The 8,727-nt window shown below is 44.4% G+C and overlaps 1 protein-coding gene across 4 annotated transcripts in view; it reads left to right on the top strand.

The window, feature by feature from the left end:
- Nucleotides 1–485: 485 nt before the first annotated feature.
- Nucleotides 486–8,727, top strand: part of REEP1 (receptor accessory protein 1) — a 40,607-nt gene continuing 32,365 nt past the window's right edge. The window contains exons 1-5 of one of the 4 annotated variants that reach the window (XM_017727780.1): nucleotides 486–799; nucleotides 1,859–1,931; nucleotides 4,719–4,795; nucleotides 6,632–6,752; nucleotides 8,305–8,418. In XM_017727780.1, coding sequence (XP_017583269.1) covers nucleotides 780–799; nucleotides 1,859–1,931; nucleotides 4,719–4,795; nucleotides 6,632–6,752; nucleotides 8,305–8,418 — 405 coding nt within the window. In that variant the 5' untranslated portion in view covers nucleotides 486–779. The remainder of the gene's footprint in view (nucleotides 800–1,858; nucleotides 1,932–4,718; nucleotides 4,796–6,631; nucleotides 6,753–8,304; nucleotides 8,419–8,727) is intronic. The other 3 variants (XM_017727778.1, XM_017727777.1, XM_017727779.1) reach the window with 3 other exon arrangements.

Below are 8,727 nucleotides of genomic sequence, written 5' to 3'. Positions count from 1 at the left end.
CTTTCTGTTACCAGCACAAACTGAGGAAATGAATATCAATCATTCAGTGATTATTTGCAGGAAATAAAAGTGTGAGATAGCAGCCAGCCCAGGCCAAGAAGGAAGAACAGCATTGCAGTGCTTTTTATAAGGAGAGTCAAAAATATTATTCATGTGCTCAGCTGTTATTTTCTGAATATTGTAGCTTTCTTCCTTTTTGTGAACTCTACCTTCTCTGGATTAGGTCCTGCTACCACTGAACTCAGAATATTTGTTATTAGCCTCAGTGAGAACAGGATCAAGCCATTGTCTGTGTGTTTGTCCTTGCCTTAACCCATGTTGTTATTTGGTGGGATACTGCAAGGAACAAAAATGCTTTTGGTTTCCCAGAATCTTTCTGAGTGTTTGTATCTGATCCTTGCAGATAGCACAAGCCCCTCTGGGTGAAATATGTTTGGAGCTGACGGTTTCCAGCAAAGCTTTTTGAAGCCACTGTGAAGCCTCTGTAAAATGTTGAATCTCCTCACTCAGTAGCTGCTTTTCTGAAGTCTGCATTGTGCTTCAAGTTCTGCTAAGCCATGCTACAGTGAGCATGATGAATAGCAGGCAAATTGCCTTCAGTCACTGCTTTGGAAATCAAGATGTGTGCTGGCTCACCCCATTCTTCCATAAATACCTTCATGAGCTCCGGGAAGTACGATGGTGCACCATATCCCAGAGTGTTAATTTTTAATGTCTTATGCACGTAATGGACTTGACTGTAATTACGAGTCCCATGATACACAGTCACTGCTGGCAGGATGGAAAAAGATGACTGCAGGTCCGTGTCGTTCCACAATTAGGGATTGAAACATTGATCATTTTCATTCCCAGGAGCAGAGGAAACAGTTGTACGAATTTAAAGCGAAAGCTTCAACAGAAAGATGGGTAGTTGCAAGCCAATAAACATTGCCCTGCTATCTATTAAATTTAGACTTTGCAGCATCATCCTCCTGCATTGAATTAAACTGACTGAAACCTGGGCAGGGCAAAGTGGTTTTGACAAGCCTATGCTTACGTCCAGAATAATCCAAGTGAATAAGCATGTAGGCAGTGATGCAGAGAAAACCCAGGATAAAAAATTCTCCACGTTTTTTTCTTGGTAGTGCTATTTTTAACTTACGGATCCTTGTTTCTTCCTTACATGAAATCTTGAAGCTGACAGCATCCCTTTCAGACTTGAAAATGAAAGGAAGCTGTCTGAAAGAACAGCAGAGCTGGGATTTTTAGGCCTGATCATGTTGGCATATCTGGGTGGGCAGATGCCTCCTCCTTTCCTGAGCCCAAATTGACTTTACTGAACAGTGCAGGGTTCTTTCCTATACCAGGTTTAATGTAGGATGAGGCATCCAAACCCTTGCACGAGTATAACTTGGATCCTGCTTCATCATCTGTCAGCTTTTCAGAGCATTGAATAGAGGTGGAAGGGATTTTAGACAAATAATTCTCTCTCTGAAAGCCATACTCCCGTATTCCTGGTGTCACAGTAGATTGTTTCAAAATCAGATTTTTCATTTCCTTTTGAAAGTGTGGTGGTGGCCTTTTTTGTTTGGTTTGGTTATTTTGTTTTGTGTGTAACTCATAAGGTACAGCTTTGGAAACCGTTGCAAAAGGAAAATCAGCCTGAATCTCTGCTCTTCATTCAAGTCACTGGCAATAGCTGCTCTGAATTCAGTGATGCAAAATCACTCCTGTACTGTACTTAATGTACTCAAGCTTAAATCAAATCCTAACATTTTTTACCAGGGCAAAACCCACATTTAAAACACAGGAAAAAAAAATCTTTCCCTGTGAGAGGAAATCAATTTAATCCGTTTATTATTTGTTTGTTTTTTCCCAGGCTTATATTTGGCACACTTTACCCTGCATATTATTCTTACAAAGCCGTGAAATCAAAGGACATCAAAGAATATGTGAGTAATGAGGTTTGTGGCTGTGCTGGGGGGTTGTTTTCTAAGATTGCTCCTCACCACATTGTAAAGGTGTTGCCTGTGTTCTGGGAAAGCTCATAAAGCAGTGCAAGGGGCAGACTGGCCTGAAGGTGGGCTGGTTGATTGCTGGGCACAAATGAGACTTGGGTTTTTGCTTCTGGCTCCTGTGCAGAGCTGATGTGCTCCTTGACAAATGTGTGCTGTTCCTCTGGTGGTGAGATATACAGCTGACTTAAAAGGCATTTGGCATCCTGAGCTTTGTGTGCTCTCCTTTGTTTCTGAAGAGCAGCATAAATCAAAGCCTTTTCAAAAAGCCTTGAAGCTTTAGCTGCTCATTCAAAACAAGGATAAGAGGAGGCAACTCCAAGTAGATATGACTGAATCCTCAGACAGAAACATCCTTCCTTGCAGAGCGACCTATTTACAGGCAGGTCTGGAGCTGGGTGTGCTCTCTTTTTTCTTTTTGCTGAAAAATCTTCCCTGGGCCCTGGTTTCTAAAGGCATATGGGACAATCAGGGAAAGTGAAATATGGGAGAATCAAAAGCACTTGGATGCTGTTGGGGTCCTGTAGGATTTGTAGTGCCCTTCACAATCTGAACTCTGTTAACTTCATTGAACCCAGCTCAGCCTCCAGATCTTGACTCTTCAATCCTCTCAAGATCCCAGGGATAACAAGCCCATTTTCTCATCTGGATAACAGCATAGATGTCTATCCCATTAAATCTTTAGTGCAAGCTCAATCTGGGACTCATTGTGGCTGCTAAGAGTTTTGTTTATAATTTTCCTCCTTCAGAAGGTGGTTTTGGGTATTTTGAGAATCATAAGTGTTACAGATCATAGCAGATACTTAAGGCAAAATGTCTCTGCAGCCCTTGCACAGCTGTGCCTCTCAGAGCCTGTACATGCTTTGCTTGAAAATGCTGAAGACATGCACAAGCATCTCCAAGCAGGGTCTGCCATTGATACTTAATGTTTCCATAGTCCCTTTCTGGAAGGTATTTTGTTGAAGGGTCCAATTCCTGTTGGAAATTTAATTGTAAAAGAGGAACTCACATCAGACACTTGTGGTTGTGACACAAATGTGAGAGCAGCTGATCTAAGACCTGGTCTGCCTTTACAATTGATTTCAGTTTAATGCAGCAGTTGTGGCAATGTATCCATTAAGGCCTGATTAAAAAAAAAAAAAAAAAAAAAAAGAAGTAATAATTTACACTGACACAGGAGGAACCTTCATTTATTAGTCAAAACTTATATCACTCTAATTTTATTCTGCTTGGTAATAGTAATTTTGATAGATGTTTTAGGCTGATCCAAGCCCATCCACACGAGGTCTTGGTTTGGGTTTAAAAGTTTTGCTGGCAGTAAGGTCTAACTGAGAGAGCCATGCTGGCACTGAGGCTCTGAGGAATCAGTTATGTAAAAAGTCTGGCAGAAACTGCCCTGGGAAGATGATGCTCTCAGGCATTTGGCAGTGCCATTATTGTTGTAATACTAAATATAAATATACACATAAATATAAATCCCAGGAGGGCAGTTATGTAGCAGAGGGACAGGTGCTTAGGGGATAATTCCAGTACCTACAGGGAGATGGAGACTACCAGTACTGTTCCCACTGTATTGGGGAGAAGATGGGGATATAATTTCCAAGCTGGTGAGATCCAGATTTGTTGATGCCTCCATCTTCCATTCCCCAGAGCAGCACCTGGTGTAGGTGTCCCTCTTGTACTGTCTTCCCTCCAACCTCTCCTTAGTCTATTGCAATTATATCAGCCTTAGCTAACATGGTCCAATTCTCTAATTCATGCATTTTCATGGATTTTACTTCCTTAAGCTTTCTAACATTCCAGCAAAGCTGCTTGGGGATCTCCATTTTCAGATACACCTAATTAAACAACAGTTGTCAGTTAAATTAACAACCTTTGTCTGACCATCTTTTTCCATCCTAAGAAGAACCAATACTACGTACATCAGAACAGTTGAACTGTGCTTTGAAATGCCATTTAGTGCTCAGTGACAGGAATTCCCAAATTCCTGAATTACTTGAGGTGCTACAGTTTATCTGACCAAGTCACCATCCCCAAAGACTCTGTTGCTGTGGTTCCAAAAGAAACCATCCATCCATGGCAGTGGAGTTTCTGTAGCTGAACAGAGACAGCACAGCACATGCTCTCACTACCAGTGTGAGGTAAAACACTCCTCCCTAAGCCCCAGGCAAGGGATTTAAGTTATTGCCCTTGTCCTTGTCACTGCACTGGGTGTGGGTTCGAGCAGGCACAGCCACTCCAGGGGTGCCCCCTGATTCAGTACATTGTGGCGAGTTGATTGTGCTCCTGAACCCTGCATTATGGGGTGGGCTGTTACCTCTTCACCTTTTCCTGGCTATAGATGTTATGTAAGTAATTACATTTTGTCTTAACTGGAGTTTGGCCAACAAATTATATTAACATTTGCTCTTAACATGAGCCAAGTGAGATTTTTAATGCCCTGTCATAGGGCTGCCATGCTCTACTGGCCAGTGGAGTTTCTGTAAGGACAGAGTCAGGCTGCTCTTCTTTTCCTGAGACCAGTCCTAAAGGCCACAGTCACCTTCCCAAGGGCTGTGTAAATCTGACACGTGTTATGTGCTGAAGTGGGGCAAACTGGCACCTTCAAGTCCACAGTAATTGCTAAATACACAGCAGGGAGGGTGAGGGGGGTAAGAATTTTTTCTCCTGTGAGAGTTATTCTGTACCTGTAAGAGATAGTTTGAGACTGTTTTTGCTTACCAGGTCAAATGGATGATGTACTGGATCATATTCGCGCTCTTCACGACAGCAGAGACATTCACGGATATCTTTCTTTGCTGGTAAGCACCAGAGGGGAGAGGCTCTTTGGCACGAGATGAAAAGAAAATGGAAATGTTTACAAGGGGAAAAAAGGCACACAAAAGTGCACTGACTCCTGTACAGGGGTTCAGCAGCTTCGGGTGCATAGAGGGTTTTTGTCTGCAGGAGACATGCTTCCTTTCTCAGTGCTGTCACAAGAAAAACAAGAAAGAAGTGGAAGGGCTCAGTGGTATCTCGTTAGTGGGAAATCATTACTGGAGTCTCAGGCCCTGCCTGTCATAGAGGCACAGCTGACTGCCCAGCTGGATGCTTGCAGAGGTCATCACATAAATAACAGTTGATTTAGCTACAGGCAGAGTTCTAGATGTGCCTGGCTGTATCCTACAGTAAATACAGAGACTGTGGATCAGGTACAAACAGCCCTGCGGCACAAGACTTTGTAGGCTGTTGTGTGGGTGGTTGCATCTGAGCTGTTTTGTCAGACCCATTCTTGGTTAGGCTGGTCTGATGGAGGACAGTGACAGCTCACACTGATGTGGCTCTCTGGTGCCAGTGGAAGGATTCCTGGTGGCCTCTATCAGGACGAGAGCACATAAATGCCCAGTTATCAGATTCAGTTCCTTTTGGATGCTCAGGTTTGGAAGTGTTTGTTGCTTGGTTGCTCTTTATAGTAAAGCCTTTCTACCAGAAACCAGTGAGATCAGTAGACTTTAGGATGAAAATTTGACTGTAGTGCATAGCCCTTACTTACAGCCTGTTCCTGCATAGCATGGCATGCCTTGAGTGAGTCCTCCAGACAAAGGAGATCAGGAGAACTTGGCAACATGTCAGATCTACTGAAAAGGAGATAAAAGACATTATTGTCTATCTAATTTTCATGCAGATCTACCTCCCTTGTGTTCATCTGGAGCTTTGCTGTTTTTAGAGGATGAGTTATGTGGTTCTGTCAGGAGGAATGGCCGAGGGCTTATCCAGCCTGTGAAATCGAGTGTGCTGTAGAGATCCTCATTGAGGTGGGAGATCAGCCTGGCACATTCATGCTCAGAGTAGAGCATTGCAGAGGCTGCTTGGGTCAGACCTGGGTGCTGGTGTGGCAGTGCTGTGTGGCACAGCAGCAGCCTGGCTGAGTCCAGCTGGGCTGGTCCACAGCCAGCACAGGTCTCTGCACTGCTCTTGCTTGCCCCTTCCTACAAAGGGTAGCAATTGTTCATCACACTGCTGGCAGCAACATGCCTGCCCACAGGAAGATGCTGCTGGCTGGCCAGTCTTGGGCTCTGGGCTTTGCCCTCCAGAAAAGTCTGGATAATTTAATCTCAGGATGTCCCTGGCTGCTTGTTACAGCTAAAGCATGTCCTGTTGTTAATGTCCTCCATATTTTGCAGCCCTATCTGAAAGTCGGTGCAGATCTGCACCTTTATGATGCTTGGACAACAAAGGTTCTTGTATTTCAGTTTCAGTCATGTAAGTGTTATCTTAAAAGCTGAAAGGCAGAGAGATAGGAAGTGCATCAATATATCAATGAAATGTTGGTTTGCTGGTTTGTTCTTTGCTCTCTGACAGTGACGGGGATACTGTGAAGGCAGCACCTGTGATCTTTGCATTTAGAAAGCTCCTTTTATCACACAGCAGAATCTCTTCCAGACCATTAAATAATGGTCCTGATAACCAAGTAAAGATTCGCCCACATGCCTCATTGAGATGTGTTCAAAACTGAGTCAATATGCTTTAATCTTTAGATTCCTTGGTAAGCAAAAGTTGCCTTGAGCTAGGCTGGCAAATCCCTACCTGTGCTGAGCATCTCTAATTAAGGGCAGTGGTTAAACTGGGAGTAGACAGTAACCCTCTTTTTCTTCTAGGTTTCCATTCTACTATGAACTCAAAATAGCTTTTGTAGCTTGGCTTCTGTCTCCATACACAAAAGGCTCCAGCCTCTTGTACAGGAAATTTGTCCATCCAACACTGTCTTCAAAAGAAAAGGTAATCACAGGTGCCTGGGTCCTCTCTGGGTGGAACAGAACTATGGTGTGTTTATTCCAGTCCCTGTATCATTCATTTTCATGGAAGGATTGGGAGTTGCTGATTCTCTTCCTCTATCATTTGATCCCCTCCTTTTGGTTGGTGTTTTTGTTCTTTGTGGTTGTTGTGTTTTTAAATACTGGCATCTGTTCAGTGCACTCACACTTATTAACTCATCTTTGTGCAGTGGAGAAGTTGGGAGGGAGGGGGATAAAAATACCTCCTGAGCTGCTTTATATGTACTGGCTGATTATAGCTAGAGTGTTCTGTTGTGGCTGGATATAACAAATAGAGAAACTTGGTCTGGCAGCCAGGACTCCTCAACTTTGTTCCCAGCTCTGCCTAAAACATTGTACAGCAATGAGACAAACAGCCCAGGCAGTCTAAAATGGGCTTAGCAAGCACATGCCTGGCTGTGTAGTGTGGTGAAAAAAGGCAGGTAGCATACTGAGGTCCTGGGTTAAAGAATGTCTTGCTCAAATTAAGGATGCTAATTTTGGGAGAGGGACGTTACAGCTTGGATCATTTGCCTGCCTAGGAGACTCCTGTGGCTGTGAATGGGACGCTGTCAGGCAGATCCATTTGGCTCATGTGAATTAATGGGCCAAGAGCAGCTATTGGTCATATATCCACATGCAAACTGCTGAGTGAAAAACTGTTTTCTGCATTGGCAACTTGAAAATGAAAGCTCTCTATTTAGCCACAGGCAATGCAGGGAACAGTTGGAGAAGGAGAGTGGGGATCAATCCCCTGTCTTTGCTTCCCTTTGCTTGTGCTTCTCCCAAGTAGGGCTCATGCATTTTGAGTTGCCACCTCTTTCCTATGGGGAATAGGGAGAGCAGCCAGCAACTCCTCACAGCCTCCAGTCCCTACTAATGCAGCACATCCACCAGCTGAGTACTAGGATCACTGCCATCATTATCATCCAGACCCTAATGTCTTGAGGAAGGGAGAATAAGGGCAGGAACCTTCTTAATGGTTTCACTGTATATTGAGCAGCACCAAAGCCCGGAAGCTCTGGGCGTACCAATTCCACGGGCATCTGAAGCTGGGGACTGCCATGATGTGCAGAGATATCTCAGATATTTCTGAGACCACCTGTCCTGGACACAGGGCAGTGCAGCTTCAGCTGCCCAGTGTGATCATATGATTATTTTTAACTATGAGGCAATCCCGTTTGTCTTTAGAGTGCGTGGTTTGCAAATGGCTATTGGTCCATGCTGCTCAGGCAGATTTCTCTTGCTTCCAGGACCCCAACTTTGGGTCCCAATCTTCCACTTGTAGAATAAAGAGTTCCCAAGCCCTGCAATGGGAGTTACTGCCCCCCAGCAAACTCTTCCTCTTTGCAAATGTTGGCTGTGAACTTCTCTCCAGCCACGGTGGAGGAAAGGGGGGACTTCTACCTCCATAAAGGATGACCTGACTCTACCAAGAGTTTGAGGCTGGGAGCATAAGCCTGAGCTTGTCCTTCTTGTGCTTTTTTAATTGTTTGTTTTGTTGTCTGCTCTGACAGGAGATCGATGACTGCCTCATCCAGGCAAAAGACCGGAGCTACGATGCCCTTGTGCACTTTGGGAAGCGGGGGCTGAACGTCGCAGCCACGGCAGCCGTCATGGCAGCTTCAAAGGTAATGGTGTAGGTCAGGATGGTGGCTCATTAACATCTCATCTGCATCCATTGCCAGCAGCAGCCACAGGGCGAGGATGGTGCGGGTAGGGATTCTCTCACTGATTTTGTATAGTGACCTATAATTTGTGTAGTGGCAGGAAAGAGGATGAAGTTCATGAAGACAAAAAGTTCTTCTGTGAGGCATACACGTAACATAACAGGTGTATAATTCTCTGCAGAGATGTTTATGGAAGAGTGAATGGGAAGTGCCAGTAGTTGCTTTTGGAGGATGAGTAGATATTGGAAGGGGGGGGGGGGGGGGCGTCTG

The sequence above is a fragment of the Corvus brachyrhynchos genome, unplaced genomic scaffold (genome assembly GCF_000691975.1).
Source record: "Corvus brachyrhynchos isolate BGI_N302 unplaced genomic scaffold, ASM69197v1 scaffold80, whole genome shotgun sequence".
Classification (NCBI taxonomy): domain Eukaryota; kingdom Metazoa; phylum Chordata; class Aves; order Passeriformes; family Corvidae; genus Corvus; species Corvus brachyrhynchos.
This window is presented reverse-complemented; position numbering and strand designations above follow the sequence as displayed.